General features: G+C 44.2%; 1 protein-coding gene across 3 annotated transcripts; it reads left to right on the forward strand.

Annotated features, from left to right (window-relative positions):
* Positions 1-2,582: 2,582 nt before the first annotated feature.
* Positions 2,583-24,459, forward strand: atf6b (activating transcription factor 6 beta). 3 transcript variants are annotated; one of them, XM_034094546.2, is made up of 16 exons: positions 2,583-2,895; positions 9,102-9,181; positions 11,610-11,691; positions 13,047-13,106; positions 13,199-13,281; positions 14,716-14,884; positions 15,908-16,072; positions 16,427-16,644; positions 17,799-17,978; positions 20,303-20,385; positions 20,698-20,886; positions 22,533-22,640; positions 22,755-22,854; positions 22,985-23,052; positions 23,300-23,399; positions 23,610-24,459. In XM_034094546.2, exons 1-16 carry the CDS (start codon positions 2,823-2,825, stop codon positions 23,700-23,702), a joined length of 1,851 nt encoding a protein of 616 aa, XP_033950437.1. In that variant the 5' UTR covers positions 2,583-2,822; the 3' UTR covers positions 23,703-24,459. The 3 variants fall into 3 exon arrangements, with proteins under 3 accessions (XP_033950437.1, XP_033950438.1, XP_033950439.1); XM_034094547.2 differs by having other exon boundaries at positions 16,427-16,590; XM_034094548.2 differs by lacking the exons at positions 2,583-2,895; positions 9,102-9,181; positions 11,610-11,691 and adding an exon at positions 12,780-12,870.
* Positions 24,460-25,146: the final 687 nt, after the last annotated feature.

Here is a 25,146-nt window from a genome sequence, read left to right on the forward strand (position 1 = left end):
CGTAAAACTGACACAAAACAACAACAAACTTTTGCCAGCCAATTGGAGAGTTTCATCAGCAGCACGTGGTAAAAACCACCAATGAGCGCTCAGCTCGAGATACCAGCGAGCCGTTTCCCATCAAGCATTTCGCTTCCGCAGCTCGTGGAGAGCAACTGCGCCAACTCGCCTCGCCTCGCTCTCAAGGCTGCGGGCGTCTTTGTCCCGCGAGATTTCAAAGTCTCATGTGGGCGAGCCTCCAGAGCAAGTCGGACAAAATGACTAACCATCATGCAACGCACTAGCAAGACGTTGATCGCAACTGCGCAGGTCTGTGCAGGTCTTGCTTGTCTCAAACAAGCCTAGTCCCTCCATCTGACAGGAGGGAGCCTCGTTGAGCTGCGAGTGTGGCTACAGACGGAGTTCACTCCATCACGGAGGGGTAGGGTCGAGGGAGTGGTTTGGGATTGGGCCTGAGAGACTAATAACTACAGCTCTGGTGAGGTAAAGGACTCTCTGAGTGTTTAGATAGTTAACTTAGTCTAAGTTATCTCTGTGGGTCTGGTCACCATTTATGTAAACACATATTTCCATTTGAGGGGGGAGTGATTAGTAAAATATGCATGAATAATAATGAAAAAAAAACGTTAACTAGGTGAAAAAAGGCAAGATAAACTATTAAAACTTGTTGAGAGCTAAAACTAGTCTTTGCTTCTGCCTCAAAGAGGAGCAGGGGCAGAGGAGGGAGACAGGTGAGGCTGGTTCAGGAGCACACACACTCACAACTATAAATGAACCAAAAACAAATAAATAAACAAGTTTAAATGTTTTTTCATATTGGATATGGTATGTTTATGGCCATGTTTTTATGATTTTATGATTATTTAAATGTATACAGTTATGTTTCATATGGGTGTAGTCTCTTTATTTACCCCTCAAAATGCACCAGATTGATGCATTTAAGTCCAACATTTAAAAAAACCAAATCTTACCGGGGGGGGGGGGGCATGCCCCCGGATCCCCCTATAGGATTTGAGGTCCACCCCCACTTAAAATATGTTCACATAGGTTCCTAAATAGATTTGCACATTTTTTTAAATAGTAACCCATGTCCATATGTTTATTTTTGGGTAGTAGATTTAGAGGGCTATCACTACGGGCAGCAACGCTGTAAAAATTGACAAATAAATCCAGCAAAATGGCACAAAAAACTGGTAGTGGCCTGGCTGTGTGTATAATTCCCGGCCTGATTTATTGTTTCCCTGGGAGGGAGCCTCGTTGAGCTGCGAGTGTGGCTACAGATGGAGTTCACTCCATCACGGAGGGGTAGGGTCGAGGGAGTGGTTTGGGATTGGGCCTATATCCCATTTTCCATTTTCACAACTCCCGCCTGCTACGTCCATGGCTGCTTCTCAGGTCGACTATTTTAATTTCCTCGCTCCTCGGTCCTCGGTCTCACCGGAAGTTGATTTGTCTGCGCCATCTTGAGTACCGTCCCATGGCTCTTATTTCTGCCGGAGGACCGAGGAGCGAGGAGCGATCATGGAGGAGCGATAACCGAGGAACCACCAGACCATCCTCCGATGAAATCCTCAGATACTCACCCCGCCCCCTTACTGTGTATCGCTCACTGATTGGACGAGGCAGTGCATGCACTGATCTGATGCTTCTTGACATGAGAGCAATACCCCAGCGGAGTGAAGAAAATACATGAACCTCACGGGAGTCACTCCTCAGTTTATACCGTGTTTTTTTTCAATTAATGTATCATTTAGTTACAAATATGTGATCTGAACAAAAGTGGTCAAAAATCATTATTGGAAACATTTTCATGATCGCTTTTTTCGTTTTACAGTTTCATTTATTGTCATTTCCATTCAATCACAGCTGAGGCATGAATCCTTGATTTCACTCGGTTTAAAAGCATACCGCAGTCATTAAGTCCTATTTAAAATGTTAATTTGCTCCACACAAACAAACAAAGTGTGCAGTCCAATGAATGTTAATCTAACTGGGTTTTGATAGATAACATATCTGTTTTTGTTCTCTGAATAATTGTATTCCTAATGTGCACTCACAATATTAATCAAACTATTGTTCGTTTAAATACATTTTAAGAATGGCGTTTATCTTTTTTGAGAACGACTTCTTATTTTATTTCATGTACTCGTTGCTTTGGAAAAGCCCTTAATATGGCGGACCCTCCGCGTGAACGCGAAAACGGAGGGGTAGGGTGTAGGGGGCGGTTTGGGAATGGGCCTCTATTTCCGCTGCAATCGGCTACTCTCGTCGACTAGGCGAGCCGCAGCTCATCTCAAACTAGCCTATGGGTTTGCCCAGCGCGCATGTCAATTCAACCCGACTCGCAATTCTTGCACGTCTATTGGTCGATTTTTCCTGTCTATCAAAATGTACTGTTTCGATTCGGCCAAATCACCTTTAAACCCCTCTCTCTCTGCATCGACCTCAACAATAGGCTGACTGGCGTCCCAATTGCAGTCTTTGAATCAACTCATTGGTTGTTTGCCTAGTCAATCAGACCACTCTTGGCCGTGATTGGCTGCTCTGTCAAAAGTAGGTGTAATTTTCCGGAAAATGCATTTCCTTGTCTGTCATATGCGAAGCTAAGGGAAGAAGAACCAATGTATCCTCTGGATAAATAAATATACCACTTTTCTAACGGAAGAAACACGCCAGGCATTTGAATTATACATGATATACAGCCTCAATTTGACCCAGGTAGCTTAATGCTAAATTTAGCCGCCGTTACGCATCAGTGTTTGTTAAGCTAGCTGTTATCTGACTGCAGCCCCCTGCTCTCCAAACACACCGCCTTTGTGGCTATGAGTACGGATTTACTTTCTGATTTGGACAGTCGTTTCTTCGCTGATAACCTCCTGACAAGCGAAGACTGGGGTGAGTTCACGTTGAATGCATTTATAATGTAAATACACGTGTGTTCAAACGATACAAGACTAGACGGGTGTGATAACGGGCGTGTGTGGATGCCCCACGGTGTTCCGAAGCTGGGGAGTATAAACTGTGATCCCCCCTCCCCCATGGAACATTTCCATTGTGAAAAATAAGGGTGTTATTTAAAAAAGAATGTGTGAAACTATGCCCAAGATGCCCGTAGCACGCGGTTGCAGTGTGTATGTGTGGTTCCTCCGTCAGCAGACCCGGATATGCCTGTTTATCTCTAACACGGTGTGTGGAAACGAGATCAGATCACACATTTAAAGAAGCACTTGTTCCTTCTGGTCTGTTCTCTTCCTTTAACTCTGTAAGAACCACCGTTTCTCGTCTTGTGTTGCTTGGTTAAACTCAGTCATTACACAAGCATGGGAATATGGCTTCTAAGTGGTTCGTTTGAGAAGCATGCTCAAATAAATCCACCAAACTGAATGTACTTAAAAGATTACACCAAACTGAATGGAGTTTTAGCAGGTTATTATACACCTTTAGACACCTGTTTAAACTTGAACAACAGGGTATGGACCTGCTACTGTATGTCATCATGTTAACATATTAGATTAGATTCAACTGTATTATCATTGCACAGTACAAACTGAGACAACCACTGGTGGAAGAAGTACTCAGATGTGTTAATAAAGTAATACTAATAACTTACTTAAATAACAGTACAAACGTATTGACATGAACACATACTTAAAGTACCACAAGTAAAAGTACTTATTATGCTTAAGGGCCCATTTCAGAATCATATTCCATTACTTGATTATGGTGTGTTTATCTCAGATGGTACATAGATCTAATTTGAAGGAATTTATATACTGCTGCTGGATATCATAACCTATAGTTATATTTCAATGATTATTTAATAATGTATTAATATGTGGTATTGGCTAATAATCTACATAAAAAAACTAGCAACTAAAATGTGTTAAATAATGTATAGAGCAGTGGTTCTCAAACTTTTTTTAATAATGTACCCCCATTGAAAAAAACATTCAGCCAAGTCCCCGCTGATCAGCGCCAACACAAGCCTAAAGAGGCACAGCACAGCGCTGCACCACCAGTGTCTGATTTATCAAAACAACAACATTGGAACTGAGAAACACTTAAATGCTACATTTGAAATGTTTACAATCCATCACTAAATTCATGGCAAACCAATTTTAACATCATGCAATAACACTGAGACGACATTAGTTGCATTGAACTGATGTTTTTAATAAGTTGTTCTTACAATGTAGTGAAACATGGGCTCGTGCTTCACTGAGGGTCTTTGTCATTCTGACAGGGAGGCTAACTGCAGTTATTACACTTCGCGTTTTGAAATATGTGTAACTCTGTCTGTTCATATAAAACCCACACTGCTCCTAAAATGTGTATATTTATATATTTTGGGGCGTGGGGAATGAAGAGAAAACATATGAGCATTTTATGAGCATGGGATTTTGACCCCTCCTATAAACACATGCATAATGCTGCGCTATACTTTGCGGCCACACGCCGTTGCCAAGCAACGCTTATTGTTTAGGTCCTTTGATAAGCAGGCAGTCGTATCATTAGCTAGATCTGATAGATTTGGACATAAACGCGAGTGAAGTCTAACCGGACGTGAGAGAGAGATCAGATCAGCTGCTGCTGACGGAGAACACGCAGCGCTGCATGATCACAGCTCCCAGCTGTGACGGACCGTTGAGTGGAGCAAAATGAAATACAGTTAGAGTTAGACCGAACACACTTGGCTATTGCATCTACTCTGGAACTAGCTAAACTAGTTATACATAAATGTATTCTTTACTGTCGGGTCACTTATTACAGGTTCAGTGAGCTGCACAGCCTGACGGGCTGTCAGGAGAGCGAGAGGAAAAGAGAGCACCCCGTGTATTTTCCCCATGTTATTATCCAGAATTACTGTAAACTTTTGAAGAAAGTAGTTAATCTACTATTAGCAGTTTGTTTAAATGCATTACTCTTTTTTTTTTTCATTAACATAAAATAAATCTGACGTACCCCCTGCAGTACTCCAACGTACCCCTAGGGGTCCGCGTACCCCCATTTGAGAACCACTAGAGTAAAGGATAAAGGAGCATAAAGTGAAAACACTCAGGGAAAGTACCTCAACATTGTATGCAGTTTAGCATCTAAGCAGGAGTGCAACAAACTGTGCAGAGCAAGAGTAAGACATATATGAGGATAGTAATACACAACACAATGTGTGAGCAATATTAACAGTGTGTATGGATTCAAAGTATGCACATAGTACAGTGCAAGTAGGAACGTTATTTTAAGGTTGACACATTTAGCTTTCACAAAATATTTACATGATTATTTAAAAAGATGGTAATGTGGATTTACAGAGGGTCAAGGAAAAGAATGCACACGCCTGTTGGATTCAGGAAATGACATGACATGTCTGTTATGTGAAGCTTTTTGAACAGCAACATAGCACAGTATCTTTAAACTCTAAGACAAGATGTAGTCTCATGTCATAACATTGATAATACTGATATATTACCAAACCTTAACTGCAGGAAACAGTATAGAAGTAATGCTCATACGTTGACAGTATATACAGGATAAACAGCTGGAGGCATGATGTGAAAACTGTGTATTATCATCAGTGGTATATATTCTATAGAGTAGTGCAAGTGTGGTAAGGTGAGTGTGTATTAAACATAGTAGTAAATGGCTTTTGGTGTAGTCGGAGTACATAAAAGAAAATGCATGATAATGCAGACTAATGTGCACACGTTACTAAGAGTGACGTCCTGGCAGCCCTGTAGTATCAATCTTTCCACATGTCTATATATCTCTTAAGCCAATCAGAGCCACGCAGCAGTGACACATAACCACCAGCTGCTGTACGTGTTGTTCCTACATTTAGCAGGCAAACATTAAGATTGAGCAGGTCTTCTGTTTGACTCTTCTGTTGTTCTTACGGCCCGTCCACACAGCGGCGTGTGCTGACGCTTGCCGGCGGGCGTGTCTGAAACTCGACCAACAACCAATCACATGAATCTCCCGCCCCTGACACACAAGCAGCGGTTTGATTGGCTAGAGCTTGTACTGGCATATGATTCGATTGGCTGACGCCTCGCCGAGGCGTCAAAAGTTGAACATTGCTCAACTTTTGCAGCGAGCCACGCCAGCTACGCTCCACGTCGCTTCCCACGATGCATTTCGGCTAAAAGTGACGTCACCCCATTCAAAGTGAATGGGGAAGCGTCAACGCACGCCGCTGTGTGGACGGGCCGTTAGAGGAGAGGACACTTGAATGACTCCCTGGAGAGAAGTGGGTCAGTGCAGCTGCAATAGAGACGGTACCGATGGAGGCTAACACACAATGGATATTGAGGGCAAAAAAAACCACTGAGGGTATTTGGGAGAAAGAAGAGAGCATTAAACAGGTTGCACTTCTTTTCAAATGGGTCCTTAAAAGAAAAAGGCTGTATCATTTCATTAATTATCAACAGATGTGATTATATTTTGTTTGTAATATCTTAATATGCCAAAATGTTGTTGAATAAATGTAGTTGAGTACAATATTACCCTCTGAGATCAAGTATCTTACAAATTGGAAATACTCAAGTGAAGTACACATAACATAACTTAACTACCAACTCCTTTTTTGAAACATGTTGTTGTTTTGATGTTGAAGAAAGTAAACATGAGTAACGTTCCAAAGTGTGGCAGTCCATTAGTTCCTGCAGTGTTATGACATTTGAATATGTGATACTGGAGTACAGAGCAGATGTGCTGCTGCACAGCGAGTCACACCTGCTCTCTTGGACAGGATGCGGTTCCATAAGCCTCCCTGTTTGTTTCAGTGTCAAAGTCCACACGCGTTTTGTCTTCTCTGCATCATCAGATAAGGCAAAGCAGGACTAGAGTCAGACAGGGTCGTAGTGAAATCCTCTTTACCATATGCTGCTTAGAAATACCAAACAAAATGTATCTGTCATTTCTATGTGAACAAGTTAACCAGGCAATTCACCCTCGTGGAACTTTTCCTCTCGGTTTGTGGGTTTATTCTGGTTGTAGGCAAACTGGTTATATCTCACACAGGCTCCGTCCTCTACTGAACTCTATGGGTACTACCCCTTGATCCTACTATGCGAGCGTTCACCTACTGAGATATCTTTAAACGTAGCCAGCCCCTCGGGGCAGGCCGACCTGAGTGCGTGCGCAAGCCCACCGTATATAAGGCGGCCTCGCCTCCTGGCTGTCACTGTTTTACTCCCACACTTCCTCAAGGATCCAAACAACATTGTCATCCTGTAACACAGGCTTGCTCAATGGAATGCAGTTGTAGCTTAGTAGTCCATCAGGCTGCACATTACAGAAATATCGTTAAAAAAAGCAGAACTGGTGCATTCTTGATGAGAACAACGAAACAAACAAATCATGATGAATTCATCTTGGCAGAGACGATGGCAGGCATCTTAAACATTACAACGTTTCAGATCAGGAGAACATTGTCCCTCAACATGACTCTACACCCCTGGCATAGAGGGTCCACCACATTAAGGGCCGTTCCAATCCAACAAGCATCACCTGCCTTCACCTGCTGCTCTACCGTGGCCGTCATGAAACACACTGTGTACACATAGTTCCGTGCAGACAATCTGATAAACTTCACAACAAGATGGATATTTAATATTCTCATACAGATGTTAACAACTTCATGGTTACTTCGTATGTCAGTACTTAGGATCATATACCCGTGTTTGGAAACAGTAACGCGTGCATTTGATTGTAAAGCTTTATATATTTACAGGGACTGGTGAATAAACCAAGCACCTCATAAACATAAGATTTTAGAACTAAAACTTTTCTTTACAAAAAAGAAAGGCCATGAAAGATGTTTTGAGTTATCTTTTGTCCAAGAGATGCTGATTTGAAAGTTGAGGCGTTTCCTGGAGAGAGGAGAGTTTGTCCCAAAGATGTCTGCTCTATAGAGCGGCGAAGTCCCTCCCCTTCCGGGGGACCTCCATGGGCCCTTATTTCGGAGAAATCATGTATTGAAGTCAATGGAAGAGAAAGATTATCTTTCGATCCCGTTTGAATTGTGCCACGAATTACAGATATGATGTTTGTCAATTTAAAAGATAATTTTACAAGTCAAAAAAAATAAAAGGCGAAAAGTATTAAAAGGTGAAAATCACTCCAAGTCTGGGCACGTTGAGAGCTGTACACACACACACACACACACACACACACACACACACACACACACACACACACACACACACACACACACACACACACACATACACATACACATACACATACACATACACATACACATACACATACACATACACATACACATACACATACACACACACACACACACGGGGAGTGAGTCGGTTCCAGCATGCGGGACCGGCTTTAAAAGGTGTCGGTGAGTAACACGAGTGTAATGTGGAACGTTAATGTCAGCTAGCTAAATTCACTTACGCAACTCTGGGATTTGTAGTCTTTCTAGTTGCGTATTTTTCATAGTCTTATATTTCAACAGTTTTACGACAAGCTGTGACTTTTTTGACATGGAAATGATTTTTTAAGATTGACAAACATCGTGTGTGTAATTCATGGCACAATTCAAACGGGATTGAAAGATAATCTTTCTCTCTCCATTGACTTCAACACATTATTTTTCAGAAATAAGGTCGCATGGGGCGGAAGTAGATGGGCGTGACTTCACCTCTCTATTAACACCCCCCACCTGCAAGAAGGGAGCCTCGTTCATCTGTGGTTTGGAACTGGGCCTTAATCACGAGTCTTCTTTGGTCCGCCCAATCACCACGCTTCTTTCTTCCATGTTATCTGACGATCGGTGTATTTGTGTCGTATGGCCTACGTGCTTCACTAAAAAGAAGTTGCACAATTCATAGGTGCTACCGGCCACTGCTTCTACATCATCATCATTGCCATAGCGACCTGCCCTCTCTGTTTGGTGGTGTTTGATGTTAAAGATGTGTTGTGTGGAAAGTGAACGAAGAAAGAAATTACAACTAAGACTAATGAACTCTCTGGGACACATTCTACATTAGATACATTTAAAATGTTAGCTGGCTTTTTATTGTTGCATAGTCAAATATTGAATAATACAACGTTGTATTTTATTTCTGTGCTTCCCTCTTCAGATGCCTGTCTGTACCAGTGTGAGAGCATGGAGGAGGGCGAGGACGCTGACTTCAGCAGAGGGGTGAAACGAGAGCCGGCGGTACGTACGGAGACAAAAAGAAAGTGATACTGTTAAGAGCTCTGGTTTCTGTCCCGCACTGAGAGAGAAACCGATGCTCGGCCTCCTGGACAAACGCTCCAGTCATTCAGGGGCACAAATGAAACATGTCACGTTGCTTTTGGAAAGTTGAAACTATTTTCTCTCGGGTTCTCTCATCATTTGATAGTGTATGGGCCCCTCTTTTGTAAACGACATTATGTTGAAGCCCCTCCAGCTGCACGCAGCCACATACATACACTACCTTTGCTTGCATACTCCTACAGTATATACGTTCTTTGAAACATCTTCTCAAATGTAAGCTTAAGTGAAACTCTTTTCTTCCGTAAAACAAAAGGAACAACTTGCTTTAAAGGTGTCACTGCAGCATGCATCCTTCACACTGTTACTGTAACCGCAGTCATTGCTTTCCATAGCTTTTAACACTTTAGCCTGGCAATACATCAAAGCTTGATCCTTTCTGCAACTATTAGCCTACACTTCTAGTCACATCTCAGTATTTTATACTTAATTAGTAGTTTACTAAATTACATTTGAGTAACGGCAACTTGTAGCTATTCAAAATGATGTAGGGAAAATAGGAATTACAAGAGATGTCCCACCCTTAGCACGAACAATGTGATTGAGCTTTAGCCAATAGAAGCTCCGTCTGTATGGGGGTTATTCCCTATCTTTATTCAAGAGCGTGGTCTTTACATTTGAGAGCATACTTTATGTATTTCTTTCCCTCTAACCCTGTCCTCGCACTCAGATAGTGCTGCTTGCGCTTAGATCAGCTCTGCTTCTGCTCAAACTGTAGCTTGCACTCAGATATATTGCTGCTTACAGATTTCCTGTGTTCCAGCTTCAAACCTGCTCCTCGCACTCAGGCTGTTTCTGTGACATTTCTGCTCTCAGATTTATTCTGTGCGCGCTCGAAACTTTTGTGCAACAATCCTGTCAAAATCCCTCAACCAATAGGAGGCCAGGTGTCCTTGCGGGTGCGTTCGCTTTACTTAATTACAGCGTCCCGTAAGGGCGGTTACTCTTTGGTTTATCAACTCCCGCCCTCCACGGCTTTATAACATAGCATGTACTGCACTTGTTTGATTTACAACTTTTGGGGGGGGGATGCACAGTTAGTATATATATATATATATATATATATATATATATATATATATACATACCAGCACTACATAATAGCTACGTTCAGTGGCAGACTGGGACTAAAAATCATCCCGGGAATAAAATAAAATCATCCCTCCGTTGCCTTCTGCACAAAACATAGTGCAACAACAATAACAGCTAGCGAACATATTAGACAGACAGCTGAGCATTGTCGTCGTTTAGGTGCTTCTTTTTCTGGAGATCGGCACTTCTCAATCCACTCCTCCATAGTAAGTAGGGTTGCCAACCGTCCCGTATTTGAGCCAAAAGGGGCGTGTCCCGTGTGACTTTGTTTGTCCCGGACTCCTGTGTGTGTGTGTGTGTGTGTGTGTGTGTGTGTGTGTGTGTGTGTGTGTGTGTGTGTGTGTGTGTGTGTGTGTGTGTGTGTGTGTGTGTGTGTGTGTGTGTGTGTGTGTGTGTGTGTGTGTGTGTGTGTGTGTGTGTGTGTGTGTGTGTGTGTGTGTGTGTGTGTGTGTGTGTGTGTGTGTGTGTGTGTGTGTGTGTGTGTGTGTGTGTGTGTGTGTGTGTGTGTGTGTGTGTGTGTGTGTGTGTGTGTGTGTGTGTGTGTGTGTGTGTGTGTGTGTGTGTGTGTGTGTGTGTGTGTGTGTGTGTGTGTGTGTGTGTGTGTGTGTGTGTGTGTGTGTGTGTGGCTGCAGGCAGGCAGGCAGGCAGGCAGGCAGGCAGGCAGGCAGGCAGGCAGGCAGGCAGGCAGGCAGGCAGGCAGGCAGGCAGGCAGGCAGGGAAAGAAATGCATAAAGTATGCTCTCAAATGTAAAGACCACGCTCTTGAGTAAAGATAGGGAATAACCCCCACCCGTCTGGAGGAAGCTCTGATATCTGCAGACCAATTGAAGACCATTTCCATGCTCAAAAACCTATATAAAACAAAAGGCATCATAGGGCCTCTATGAACAATGAATGTAAGTATCAAAGCAGCATGAATATTCCATATCTTTATTGTGAAATACTTAAGTAGAGACGTGAATTATTTCTTTCACTCTGTCATTTGGAATACTGGCGTCTCTCTTACATTTAGTTGGCAGCAGCATAAACGCTGCAGTTACAGCCCCAGTTAGTTCAGATGATGGGTCAAAGGATAATCAGGCTAACTGTGTCGGATGGCTGACTCACACACACACACACACACACACACACACACACACACACACACACACACACGAACACTCACACGCACAAATCCAGCCAGCGGTTGTTTTGCAAAATCGTCCACCTGACTCCCTCCTTCCTCTCCCTCTCACAGTTTGACAATAACCTTGTGTTCACCCTCGATCCTGACAACCCCACGTCGCCATGGCAACACCTTGACGAAAACCTTCTCACAGGTAACAGACCGGCCTATCACAGGCCTTCAGTGGAAACATGAAACCAGCTGCGTCAGTGTTTTGCTTTCAAGTCCATTAAACAGGAGCTGCTTCATCCCCACTGCTGACGCAGCGGTGAGGGTGGAAAACATTTAATAAGATTAAAAGCAAGCGCAGTTCTGTAATAATAGCGTTTTTATAAATAAACTATATATAAACTATCGTTGTACCTGGATATATCAGGATTAAATAAGGAAACAGAGGATTATGCTGCACTATTCTGTATTTGTCTTGACATCAAATCCTGTGAAAAGACCAAAACCAACACTGGGTCCTTTTCTCAATGCTGTATTACTTCCTGCTTCGTCGATCCGTCCCAAGCCAATTGGTTCCTACTTAAGACCTTCTTTAAAAATCACCTCAGGAATATTTAGCTTTTATTCAAGCGACCTTCACTCAAAGAAAGAGGGTCAATAGGCTTTTGTTCAGGCCTGTTTTCAGGGGCGATGATCTGTTGTGTATAGCATGGTACAGGCATGACTATAACCCCAACATGTTAGACTTTTGGTTTCCACAAATGTTTTTTGGTTAGTTGTGTGAAATAAGGTCTGTGGTTAATATACAAGCTTAAGAGACGTCGTGCTTTCTTTTAGGATGTCACTAATTGCTCCGCTGAATGTAGCTTCTGTGTGTCATAAAAACAGCGGTTGCAACACATGACTAAATAAGACTGTTATGCATCATCACACCCAACACTAGCGTCCTTTAGCTTAGCCGCGGTGATGCGTAGTTTAGGTCGAAACATGGGTTTCGTTGACGATATGAATAACTAACTATAACATGTTGAATACCATCGCTAGACTCATCTTTTACAAAGGAGAAAAAACATGCTTTAAAAGACATGAAGTTGCTTCTTCTTTCCGTTTTGAATCCGTGACTCGCAAAGCTCGTCATAAACTCTCAGTATTCTTTGTGTAAAAAGAATCATTCACTTATGTTTCAACTTAAAGAACAGCACACTGATAACCAACTCTTATATCCCTGTAAGCCTATCATAGCCATACATAATGTTGTGTTATATGTATTGTTTTTCCACCATCAGAAAGTGATGCAGCTGAAAGTCATCAACTCTTTGTTGGATGAGGAACCGATTTGATATTTTTGGGACATTTTTGGTGGAATTGTTTCCCTGAACAAAAGGTCCCACTCCTCACAAACACTCCAACTTAAACATTCATCTTTTCATCTATATTTGATTGTAGACTGCTTCTCCTACTGTTGTGTCTTCTGAATGAGTTTGCAGATGTATTATTAAGCCTTCCAAGCTCACATGTGAGCCTTGGTTTGAAACATGCTCGTGTCATTCTTCTCTGAAGGGGGGGCTCCGGTGATAAAGAGTGAAATGACCATCACTAAGCCGTTACCTGTGGAAATGTGTAAGTTTTCTGAGCTCTGATCAATTTAACAAAAACCGATTTGCTCAAACTGTCAGTATTTCATGCGTTAATGTGTTTGGTTGTGTGTCCAGTGTTCCAGGTGAAGGCAGAGCCTCCCTCCCCTGCATCCTCCTTCAGTTCTGAATGCTCTGCCGCGTCCCCAGACCACGCTCAGGTGTGTGTTCACTAATGACTTTTGATGAGTTGTGTAAGCGTGTGTCTCGTTTATCATCATACACATTGATTAGTGAAGGTGTTTTGCTCTCTCTAAAGCAGTGGTTCCCAACCTGGGGGGCGCCAAAGATCGCAGGGGGGGCGCCAGGCCTCAGACGATTTGAGGCCAAATATCATATTTAGTCTTTTTTTTACATATAATTGTAACGCAATACATGATTGTCACTAAGCCTTGTCTCTACATTACAATAACATATACAAAATAATTGATTAATTAATTTGAATAACAATTCAAGTTAGTATTAAAGGCATAAAAAGACAGAAATGTATAATTCTTTCTTTAATATAAATGTTTCTTCCGCGCGTTAAGTGTCCAAACCGGGCTTGTCTGGATAAGCGCATTTTTAAAACAGTCATTGTCCATGCCGGTTTCAGGTGGATTATTTGTCCCAGTTGCTCCGATCAGATCGGTCTCCTCCATTTTGTAGATTATGTCCGACTTTTGAATCCACATAAACACATCGGCAAAATCCGGCTTACTTTGAGCATGTGTTTTAAACAGTTTAATCCCTTTGTGAATTGTTTGCACTTCTGCGCCGTCCTTTCATTTCTTCATACAGCGGGAATCCAGATGAGTTAATCCTGAGTGCAATAACCTTCAAAGTCACTCCAATAGAGCTCCTTGATTACGCTTTCATCCTCCTTCAACAACACACTTCACATCCATCCAGTTTGTGACGGTAGCTGTAGCATTTTGAGACTTTTAAACTTTAATTACCGCTTTAATTAGCCTCTTTACTTTGTATGCTGTTGCTGGACATTTCAACCTATCAATATAAAAACAATGTGTGTGTGTGTGTGTGTGTGTGTGTGGGGGGGGGGGGGCGCAACTTCCAACAGGAGTCATTTGGGGGGGCTCTTGGGGAAAAAGGTTGGGAACCCCTGAACTAAAACATGGAAAAGGAAAAAACGACTCGGTGACAAATCACAAAAGAGCTACAACTGTGATTAGATCAACCCAGTCTGTTCTCCTCTGTTTCTCTCTTGGAGGATGTTAAGCTACCATACAAACAAAAAACATGTCTTTTCACATTAAAAGTCTTCCTATAAATGTGAAAAAGCTGGAGAAAGAAAACATTTGAAAAGGAAGTTAACAACATGCTGAAACGTTCAAGCTTGTATTAACTGAGGACATTTGGAAATAAATATATATATATATGAAAATATAAATAGATGAATATGGACATATAAATAATGTCTCTAATACAAGGGACTGAAAAAACCCTGCTCCAATGCCAACATTTAGAAATGTTCTTTATGTGATATAATTAAACATAAGACATTATGTTTGCAGCAGCATCAATCAGGTGTCGTAGGACAGATTATTACAAGTTATTTTACATGTATAGAAATCTGACTGCGTCTTCTCTTCCAGATCACAGTTAAAGGGGAAAACCCCCCCACTCCTCCCTACATGTACGGAGACGTGCTGTCCCCTCCGCTGGGGTCCTTGGAGGTCACCGTGGCAACTTCAGCTAAACCAAAGGCCCAGCTACAGGCACAGATCCCAGCAGTCCTCGGTGGGATTCAGACACAGGCTTCAGGTAGCGCCACACACCAACATGTGTTGGTTTTTCTCTGGGAGTTGTAGTTCAGAGTCCTGAGGCCTGTACTACGAAGCCGGATCTTCGCTTAGTGAGGTAACTTCAGGGTTAACTCTGGCTTTCCGGTCCTACGATGCTGGTTCTCTTCTTACCGGGCTAGATCTCCACGGTAACTTGTGCTGAACGGCTAACCTGCTCCGGAGCAGGTTAGGTTGCAGGCTAAGAGCTCAACTCAGTGAAAGCACTGCCTGCTGACCAATCAGAGCTCAGTGGGCGGAGTTTAAAGCGATCAAGTCATATTACAGGAGAAAGGAAATACAGAAAAACTGCCGTCGCAGGAAAGACGGCCGGCAAAAATTAACTGACTGTGTGAACGTGAACATGAATAGAATATCACCTCCCATCTTCAGAGCAATCTGACTATTATAACATTAGCGTTAAGAAAGCTTACTTAAATATCGGCCACAACATAAGTACCCGGATCAGAGTAACATTAAGTACAGTCCACATCATATCACTTCATAATGTATCACATATCTCCTGATCTGAGTCAGCTGAGCCGTATCTGGCCGTGCAACACTCAGTGTCACAGACTGGATGCAGAAGTATTATTTTAAGCAACACATTAAGTTGACGAAACACTCGAGACAAATGTAATTGAAGTCAGATCGTGTTTTAGACGGGCAGTGATATCATGAACCTGTTAATGTACGCATTCAAACACGTGTTCTGTTCCCAGCTGTATTCACCTTGCAGGTGCAGCTCTGAGGCTTTGATCCTGATCAAGTGTTTAAGTCATGGATGTTTAAAGTTTAACTTCTTCATATGTCTAATATTAAAGTTCACTTTTCATTCAGGAAGTATGACGCTGCGCTGTCAGTACGCTTCTCCATGTTTGTGATTGGTCAAATGTTGCTAGCCCCGCCCCTTTCATGTGAACGTGCCGGACAGAGAAACCGGCGTCGTAGGACCGCTTAGCGAGATCGCGTTTGTTTTAAGGGTTATGTTTTCTGTCTCCTGAAGTTGTGCCGGGTGCAGCCACGTTAAAGGCCAGCTCCATCCTGAGCACCAAGCCTCCCATCCAGCCCAGACCGGTGTGTGTTTCCAGCCTCCCCGTCACCCAGCCCCCCGCAGCCCCCAAGGCCCTCATCCTGCAGGGCCTCCCCTCCATGGACCAGAACAGACCTGGTAACAGTCTGTTTTATTCAAATTCATTTGAAAGCAAGTAATGAAGATGAAGTAAACTATATACATAAATACTTGAAGCTAAATGATGCAGAATGTTTTGGAAAGTGACCAAGTAGATGCAGGAGTCTATACACATGTAAATAGAATAAGATACACAAGAACAGAATGTCAAATGAAATATTATACAATAAAATGAAATTCTGTTTATTGTATTGATAACTAGGGTAGACGGATGAATGCTTTACGTTATGGAGGCACGTCGCAGAGCTTGGGTTTTACTGAGCAACACTGAATAACTTCCCTTCAAACAAAGCTCAGATGCTCAACCCCCCCCCCCCCCCTTCCCTCCCCCAGTCGTCTTGTCTCAGTCCGTCTGCCTCGGTTCCACCCCGGCCATCGTCAAAATGGAGCCTTTGTCCCCCGGCATCCCGCAGCACTGCCCCAGCCCCACGGCCCTGCCCTGCAGCAAACCCATCGTTCCGGCAACGTTACCTGGCAACAACTGCATGGATATCGATGTGAGTTGTCTGGATATTTCATTGAATCTCAACAAGAAACCTGCCTGTAGTCAAGTGAGCTTATTTTCTTATTTATTCACACACACACACACACACACACACACACACACACACACACACACACACACACACACACACACACACACACACACACACACACACACACACACACACACACACACACACACACATATGTTGCGTGTTCACATTTGAAATGAAAGTATACATAAGCAGTAGCAGTTTAATTGAGAGAATTTGAAGATTGCTCCATTGAGTGACTTTGTAAAAGAAGTTAAATATTTTAGAAAGCATACAATTTAGAAGTAAAGTTTGAACTAGGAAAAACGCCCTGGAATGTTGAAAACAAAATACTAATTGCAAAGCATAGCTTAAAATGAGTTGACCTGGTTTCTCAAGACACACCTTTTGGTTTCCTTTGAATATTAACCTCATTTCCTGGATCGATATCACTTGTGTTGTACCGACAATGGCCCTGATGCGCCACTTAAATGATTAACACCTCACTGTTACATGTAAAACGTATTTATGTCTTGTTTTAACTGAGGGATAAACCCTGCACCTGCATCTTGCCCACAGGCAGGACACAGTATTTAGCCTCAGTCATGACAGAAATACCAAATATATTTGAGCCTGAGTCAATGTTGGCATACACGAAAGGCAGCTTAAATCAAATGTATTATGATGTCTTGCCTGCTTTCCCTCACTGTCGCTAAGGCAACATGTAAGAGATGGGATCTTGTTGTGTGCATCAGGCATGTGATCTAGAGAGAACACAGAGTAGAAGGTTTAGTCGCATCCCACTGAAGCCCGGAGTGTTCCACCCGACACTTCTCACATTAACTGATATATGTTGACTTGGTTACTCAGGGTGTTAAACCTTTCCTCTACTTGTGTTCCTCTCCTTCCCTTTTCTCTCCTCTTTTTGTTGTTCCTCTATTTCAACATCCTGATCATCTTCCCTCCTCCTTTCTTTCACTTCCTCCTCATTATCCCTTCTTCCTCCCTCCTCCCCCTTTTCTTAAAACCCTTCCCTCCTCTGAGCTATTTCCGTTCCTTCCTCCTTTTTCTTATTTATATGTTTCCTTCTCCCCCTGTTTGCCCATCTCCTCCTCCTCCTCCTCCTCCTCCTCCTCCTCCTCCTCCTCCTCCTCCTCCTCCTCCTCCTCCTCCTCCCCCTCCTGCTGCAGATGAAGGTGCTGAAGCGGCAGCAGAGGATGATAAAGAACCGGGAGTCTGCGTGCCAGTCGAGGAAGAAGAAGAAGGAGTACCTGCAGACCCTGGAGGCTCAGCTGAGGGAGGCCCAGCAGGAGAACGAGCGTCTGCGCAGAGAGAACCAGGCGCTGAGGGAGAGGCTGGCCGGGAAGGAGGTGAGGGAGAAGAGGGAGAAGAGGGAGAATAACCGCGGCAAAACTCAATTACAGCGCCATGTGTCATGGCATCAAGGGTTTCCTCTTGCCTCTATCGAGCGGGTTGACGACACGCAATCCAAAACAATAAGCAGCCGAAGGTGTTCACCACGGCAACATAAATCACCCCTCCATCACTAAATCATTTATCAAATTATGAATCGAAATAATAACCCTGACTTCATTGTGGCTCTAACACCATGTCATTTCCACACTCGAGGTGAAAGTAGTTATTGTAGGTTAGCAGCAGCAGCAGCAGCAGCAGCAGCAGTAGCAGTAGCAGCAGTAGCAGCAGTAGTAGCAGCAGCAGTAGTAGCGGCAGCAGCGGCGGCAGCAGCAGCAGCAGCAGCAGTAGCAGTAGCAGTAGCAGTAGCAGCAGCAGCAGCAGCAGCAGCAGTAGCAGTAGCAGCAGCAGTAGCAGCAGCAGCAGCAGCAGTAGCAGCAGCAGCAGTAGTAGCAGCAGTAGCAGTAGCAGTAGCAGTAGCAGCAGCAGCAGTAGTAGCAGCAGTAGCAGCAGCAGTAGCAGCAGCAGTAGCAGCAGCAGTAGCAGCAGTAGCAGCAGCAGCAGCAGTAGCAGCAGTAGTAGCAGTAGTAGCGGCAGCAGCGGCGGCAGCAGTAGCGGCAGCAGTAGCAGCAGCAGTAGCAGCAGCAGCAGCAGTAGTAGTAGCAGCAGCAGCAGTAGTAGCAGCAGCAGCAGTAGTAGCAGCAGTAGCAGTAGCAGTAGCAGCAGCAGCAGCAGCAGCAGCAGTAGCAGCAGCAGCAGTAGTAGTAGCAGCAGCAGCGGCAGCAGCAGTGGCAGTAGCAGCAGCAGTAGCAGCGGCAGTAGCAGCGGCAGCAGTAGTAGCAGCAGCAGCAGCAGCAGTAGCAGTAGTAGTAGCAGCAGCAGCAGTAGTAGCAGCAGTAGCAGCAGTAGCAGTAGCAGCAGTAGCAGCAGTAGCAGCAGTAGCAGCAGTAGTAGTAGCAGCAGCAGTAGCAGCAGCAGCAGTAGTAGCAGTAGCAGCAGTAGCAGTAGCAGTAGCAGCAGCAGCAGCAGCAGCAGCAGCAGTAGCAGCAGTAGCAGTAGCAGTAGCAGCAGCAGCAGTAGCAGCAGCAGTAGCAGCAGCAGCAGCAGCAGTAGCAGCAGCAGCAGCAGCAGTAGCAGCAGCAGCAGCAGCAGCAGCAGCAGCAGCAGCAGCAGCAGTAGCAGCAGCAGTAGCAGCAGCAGCAGCAGTAGCAGTAGCAGCAGCAGTAGCAGCAGTAGTAGCAGCAGCAGCAGCAGTAGTAGCAGCAGCAGTAGCAGCAGTAGCAGTAGTAGCAGCAGTAGTAGCAGCAGCAGCAGTAGCAGCAGTAGTAGCAGCAGCAGTAGCAGCAGTAGCAGCAGTAGCAGTAGTAGCAGCAGTAGTAGCAGCAGTAGCAGCAGTAGTAGCAGCAGCAGCAGCAGTAGTAGTAGTCGTCATGACAAAGGCTACAGCTCAGAAGAAAGATTTGTATGTGGAAATGAAGGTGTTTACAGGCCTTTACGTTCACATCTTGTTTTCATCCACAAACCTTAACAGGCTGAAACCAAAAGGAAAGAACAAAACAAAATGGTACTCGATGAAACAGAACAGCAGAAGTAAAGATTCTCTAAGGTTTCTGGTGAGAGTGTAAACCAAGCAGTCACTAAGACCACCGACAAGAGCCTGAGCGAAGCCACATAATGACATCACTGTTTATGACAACAACAACAACAACAACAACAACAACAACAATGGCAGACTGTGCACATGTTGCTCTTCTGTTACAAAGCCAGATTGAGATTACAAACACAATTTAGCCAAATGTATATTCTTTTCCAGGTCGGTGTGGCTATCAGAATGCTACTTGGCTGCTTTTTGATCTCGGCACTTATAATTCTTCATCGACTTTCTTCTTGAGCTGTTGTTGTTTGTGATAATCAGCCCAGCCTCCAGAAAATGTGGTTCTCTGTTTTCGGTGCTCGAGTGTAACCAGAGTTTGAGCCCAGGGCCGGCCTCGCTGCAGTGGAGACATGAACAACTGTTTTCAAATCGGGACCCGATCCACCTTTGTGGAAAAGGGTTAAAGAAGGTGCTGGAATGATGGCCTTCGGTTCCCTTTTGAATTCCAGTATTTCCTTCACATTATCAAGGACAGTAACATGTTAAACATGTATCAGGTTTAACCTCACCACCCTCTAACCTGTCTCACTGCTTATGCCACATTTCCCACAAGAAATGTGTGATTATATTTTTAAAATAAAAAATAACTGTGTGAATATTCAGTAGTTGTTTCCATGTGTGTTTCAGGGCAGTGACTCAGCGAGCAACAAGCGAGCCGTGTGCGTGATGGCCGTCCTGCTCTTCATGACCTTCAGCTTCGGACCCGTCAGGTATCCTGCACACTCTAGCATCTTACACCTTGCTGCTTGTTCAGGCCTTCTGAAGAGTTCCTTTAGAAGGCAAAGAAGTGACTGACTGAGAACATGCCGGAAGCATCTTCATTTTGAAGGAATGTGAACTGATTCATGTAAAATACTCTTTTACTCGTTAACAAAAACGATACGATGCCACCATAGAATAGAATAGTTTAATGTCATTATACATGTACAATGAGATAAAGAAATGATTTGAAATATAATCGTCATCTCATGAAATCTTCAAATTCGAAGAGTAATTTGAGCTCTGACTTCTCCTCTCCGCAGCATCACAGACAGGAAGCTGACGGGTCTACAGGACGGGGTGGTGCCGTATACGGGACGGAGGCTGCTGGAGTTTGAACAACAACAGAAAGCCCACCAGCAGCAGGCCGCGCCCCCTCCGAGCCGAGTGGAGGACGGGGCGGAGCTGGAGGAGGAGGCCGGAGACGAGGCTCCGGAGTCGTATCAGTTCAGGTCAGTATCTGATTAACAGAAGACTTTGTTTCGTGAGAGTTGCTCCATTTAAGGGTTAATGCAAAACATATTAATGAGATGGAAATATGTTGATGAACATTAGAAGTTAAAGTAAGTGTGCAATAAAAAGATAAAATAAAGATATTTATATAAACCTGTCCAATAATAGAATAAATATATATTTTATAAAGTTAAAGGGGGGGGTTTAACTTACAGTATATTATCTTTAGTGAATGAGAAACTGTTCTGTTCAATACATTGAAAGAGACAAAAGTAGAGATGTCCCAAACAAGATCAACCTGATCAAAGTTCATCCATATGAAATATCCGTAGACAGAGAGTCCGATACAATACCTTTACTTAGTCTGAATGACACTGAAAATACAATAAGATGGAGCTTCATTCATTCAGATATCATTAAAAAAGATCTAACATTTTAGCTGTTGGTATTCAATATGAACATTCTACGTTCATGAGTCCTAAATTACCGTTCTGATCTTATATGTACCTTTTACTGGGAAATGATCCTTTGGAGCAGGGGTGCCCAACCTTTTGTTGAACCGAGAGCTACTTCTAAAGTTGCCAGTCTGAGAGATCTACCAGTCCAAGTAGAGAGGCGTAGCTTACTGACAGCCTACTAGCAGGTAAATACACACTACTTGTATAAAACTGACCTTTGTACGATGAATACTTCATAAAATACTGCAGATCCTTTATCTTACCTCTTTCTAATCTACACACATACAAGTATTTAACTGAAGTTACACAACAGTGTTGTTGATACAGAGTGTATTCACACGTCACTACAGTGGGTAATGTTTTCAAGACACATGGCACAGGAAGATTATGTTATAGGACATTAACGATAACACAGAATATTGTTGTTCTATTTTTAGATGCAATTGACTGGTTGGGCACGCCTGCTTTAGAGAGAAGATGTCTCACTCTGTTTTCCTCACCGTCGTAGAAAAACTGGTTTTGAAACATATTTTACTGCACTGAGGAGTGAAAGCAGACAAACCGAAAAACATTGACCTCGCAGTTAAGAGATCTGTTTTTCAACCATGAGAAAGAAATGCAGACAAACATGTTTGTAGCGTCTATCAAGACAGATTCCCCAACGTCTTTCACTTTCACACGTGAACACATTGTTTTTCTGCTGGATTGAAAGTATTGTTTTCCTTCAAAGGCTGACGTGTACGTTAAAACATAGGTGGGAAATCTGTAGGTCTCTGCATTAAAACAACAAAGATCTGACCTGATTAAACTGTTCATGGGCAATTCAGGGTTGATTCGCAGATTCTCCTTCAATAAAATAAGACCATGTTTCTGCTGACAATGTGCCAGTGTTTACAGCCGTGTGTGTGTGTGTGTGTGTGTGTGTGTGTGTGTGTGTGTGTGTGTGTGTGTGTGTGTGTGTGTGTGTGTGTGTGTGTGTGTGTGTGTGTGTGTGTCCTTGTGGGGACCTAAATCTGTTTACACAGTCACGTGTGGGGACTGGCTTCCCTTATGGGGACACAATGGAGGTCCCCATGAGGGGAATCATTAATTTTAGGGTTAGGCATGTGTTGGTTAAGGTTAGGATAAGTCTCCATGTAAGTCAATGTAATGTCCCCTGAAGTAATGCATACATGGGGTGTGTGTAGGAACCTGAGTGATGTGTTCAGTGACATGAAGGACCTGGTGCTGCAGGACATCGATCGGTACTTCAGCTCGTCAGACTGCAGGCAGTTCAACCGCTCCGAGTCGCTCAGGTCAGAACAACAGCCTGTCCTTTCTCACTTTTTCTTCCTTCCTTCTTTCAAGTGTTCCTTTATTGATTATGTTCTCAATGTAATGTTTCTTGCTCTCTGCATACGTGTCTACAGGCTGGCAGACGAGCTGAGAGGCTGGGTCCAACGGCACCAGATCGACAGGAAGAAGTCCGGAGGGAAACCCAAAATAGCCAAGAAGGCCAAGATCGCCCAGGTCCGTCTCCTTCTGTTGATGCACTTTCTATCATGTTCTATCGCACAGTTCTTTATTTCTGCATGATTGACATCTGTATGTTACCGGTTCATCGTCATGTTCATCATGCGATCGGTCTTTGCTGTTGCAGAAAGCTCAGCTGAGGAAGACCAACTTCTCCAGATATCTGCCCATCCAGGCTCACCGCTCCATAGAAAGGTACGCTATGCAAATGAACACGTTTATATTGGAAGATGTCCTTTCTCCTGTAAAAAGCTCTGTAAGTCTTATAAGAGAAGAACGCGTCTAAATGTGCGGTATAACTGAAATGACCTCGGTGAAGCATACCTACAGCTGATCATTACATAACATCTCCCTGAGGATTTGACCAAGTAGTGAAATGTGTTTGATGACATTTTGAAAGGATTGAATTGTAAATATTGATTGAGAGTTATCTGCTCTTCAGCCAGCTGCAGGCGCTTCCTGGTCCGGAGGTCACCTACAGCGACTTCCTGGACGCCATCGACCGGAGAGAGGACACTTTCTACGTCGTGTCCTTCAGACGGGTATGACACCAAAGCACACACATGAAACTTTACTGAATATGTTTATGGAAAGTCTTTAGACTATTTGTGATGTTTACAAATATTGAATTAGGCATAAGAATCCCAGTTACTGGTCTGTGTTAAAAGGATTGTACCACGATAAAGTTTAAATTGGATGAGAAGGAGGTAAAGGGAATATATGATGTATTAACCCAGACTGGTTCTGTCCAGGATCACCTGCTGCTGCCGGCCATCAGCCACAATAAGACCAGCAGACCCAAGATGTCTCTGGTGATGCCCGCCATGTCTGTCAACGGTGAGTGAGCCTTTGAACTGGTCTGTCATGCAGAACGATGGATTCTAAGACAGCAAACTAGAGGCTGCAGGTGCATCACATCATTCATCCTGAGGTCAAGCATGACATCCAGGGACGCATTATGCAGAGCTCTCATTGGCTGAGATACGACTCTTTGAAACATCACTGTTGCCTGGAATACATCCACGGAGGATCCATCAGCGTATCCTGGGTTATAGCTCCTCCAGAGAGCCTCCTCTGTCCTCTGTCCTCTCTCCTCTCTCCTCTACATCAGCGTATCCTGGGTTATAGCTCCTCCAGAGAGCCTCCTCTGTCCTCTGTCCTCTCTCCTCTCTCCTCTACATCAGCGTATCCTGGGTTATAGCTCCTCCAGAGAGCCTCCTCTGTCCTCTGTCCTCTCTCCTCTCTCCTCTACATCAGCGTATCCTGGGTTATAGCTCCTCCAGAGAGCCTCCTCTGTCCTCTGTCCTCTCTCCTCTACATCAGCGTATCCTGGGTTATAGCTCCTCCAGAGAGCCTCCTCTGTCCTCTGTCCTCTCTCCTCTACATCAGCGTATCCTGGGTTATAGCTCCTCCAGAGAGCCTCCTCTGTCCTCTGTCCTCTCTCCTCTACATCAGCGTATCCTGGGTTATAGCTCCTCCAGAGAGCCTCCTCTGTCCTCTGTCCTCTCTCCTCTCTCCTCTACATCAGCGTATCCTGGGTTATAGCTCCTCCAGAGAGCCTCCTCTGTCCTCTGTCCTCTCTCCTCTCTCCTCTACATCAGCGTATCCTGGGTTATAGCTCCTCCAGAGAGCCTCCCTCTCTCCTCTGTCCTCTCTCCTCTCTCCTCTACATCAGCGTATCCTGGGTTATAGCTCCTCCAGAGAGCCTCCTCTGTCCTCTGTCCTCTCTCCTCTACATCAGCGTATCCTGGGTTATAGCTCCTCCAGAGAGCCTCCTCTGTCCTCTCTCCTCTACATCAGCGTATCCTGGGTTATAGCTCCTCCAGAGAGCCTCCTCTGTCCTCTGTCCTCTCTCCTCTACATCAGCGTATCCTGGGTTATAGCTCCTCCAGAGAGCCTCCTCTGTCCTCTGTCCTCTATCCTCTCTCCTCTACATCAGCGTATCCTGGGTTATAGCTCCTCCAGAGAGCCTCCTCTATCCTCTCTCCTCTGTCCTCTGTACTCTCTCCTCTCTCCTCTGTCCTCTCTCCTCTACATCAGCGTATCCTGGGTTATAGCTCCTCCAGAGAGCCTCCTCTGTCCTCTGTCCTCTCTCCTCTCTCCTCTACATCAGCGTATCCTGGGTTATAGCTCCTCCAGAGAGCCTCCTCTGTCCTCTGTCCTCTCTCCTCTACATCAGCGTATCCTGGGTTATAGCTCCTCCAGAGAGCCTCCTCTGTCCTCTCTCCTCTACATCAGCGTATCCTGGGTTATAGCTCCTCCAGAGAGCCTCCTCTATCCTCTATCCTC

Source organism: Pseudochaenichthys georgianus, chromosome 11 (genome assembly GCF_902827115.2).
Source record: "Pseudochaenichthys georgianus chromosome 11, fPseGeo1.2, whole genome shotgun sequence".
Taxonomy (NCBI): domain Eukaryota; kingdom Metazoa; phylum Chordata; class Actinopteri; order Perciformes; family Channichthyidae; genus Pseudochaenichthys; species Pseudochaenichthys georgianus.